General features: G+C 40.8%; 1 protein-coding gene across 1 annotated transcript in view; it reads right to left on the bottom strand.

Moving 5' to 3' along the window:
• Window positions 1–1,039, bottom strand: part of LOC106868016 (atrial natriuretic peptide receptor 1) — a 100,713-nt gene that overhangs the window by 96,367 nt on the left and 3,307 nt on the right. Inside the window, exon 2 of the mRNA XM_052970332.1 lies at window positions 294–403. Coding sequence (XP_052826292.1) covers window positions 294–403 — 110 coding nt within the window. The remainder of the gene's footprint in view (window positions 1–293; window positions 404–1,039) is intronic.

The following is a 1,039-nucleotide window of genomic DNA, read 5'->3' as shown; positions in this document are numbered from 1 at the left end:
AGGACGACAAGGGAACATACGGAAAATAGGGAAATATACTCAAAGGATTTGGACACGTTCAATTCCTCATCGGTTATCGACCAGAAATCACAATTTCGGCGTAGAAAGAAAGAAAGAAAGAAAGAGAGAAAGAAAGAAAGAAAGAAAGAAAGAAAGAAAGACAGATAGACAGACAGACAGACAGACAGACGGACAGATAGATAGATAGATAGATAGATTGATAGATAGATAGATAGATAGATAGATAGATAGATAGATAGATAGATAGATAGATAGATAGATGATTCATTTACCGTGTGAAAATGGTGGACCAATGATGACGTCCACATCTTCGGTGTATTTCAGTTTGACAGCCATGCCAGCACCATTTACCGGGTCACCTTTTGTATCCCGCCAAACAACACTGGAAAGGAAAGACAAACAGATAGGTGAAGAATTTTATAGACAAAAATCATGTTATGTAATAAGATCGGCGATACCATGGGTACAGTGAACTTGTCGTAAGGAGTGGAAAAGCTAACGTTTCGGACATAGTCCTTTTTCAGCTGAAAGAAGAGAAAATAATGAGAGACAGCAGAGTCTGGCTATCACTGAAACTGGCTATCATTGATAAGGAACCAAGGACTATGTGAACTTCGTTTAAGGAATTAAAATGAGGTGAGGTGTAGGAGTAGAAGGAAAAATATTCCTGTCGGTGACATGGAGCCACGTTTGAACACGAATCGTTCTTCCCTCAATTTCTTTGAAAATTGGATCCATGGTGTGCGGCGACGTTGCACTCTGATAAGCGAGTGAAGAAATGGCTTGTAATGTTGAAGTGGGTAGCGACAACCTGGTCAAGGCATGCGTAGTAGTATGCTTCGAATATGCTGGCAAAAGCGACCAACAAGGCGGCGGCGATCTGTTTCCCCGATATAAAAGGCGCTGCTAAGTTTACATATGATGTATGTTAGACGATGTGAAATAGAAGTTCTAAGTGCTTATATACCCACACAGACACAGACACAGACAGACACACACACACACACACACACACACA

This window comes from Octopus bimaculoides, chromosome 9 (assembly GCF_001194135.2).
Source record: "Octopus bimaculoides isolate UCB-OBI-ISO-001 chromosome 9, ASM119413v2, whole genome shotgun sequence".
Lineage (NCBI taxonomy): Eukaryota > Metazoa > Mollusca > Cephalopoda > Octopoda > Octopodidae > Octopus > Octopus bimaculoides.
This window is presented reverse-complemented; position numbering and strand designations above follow the sequence as displayed.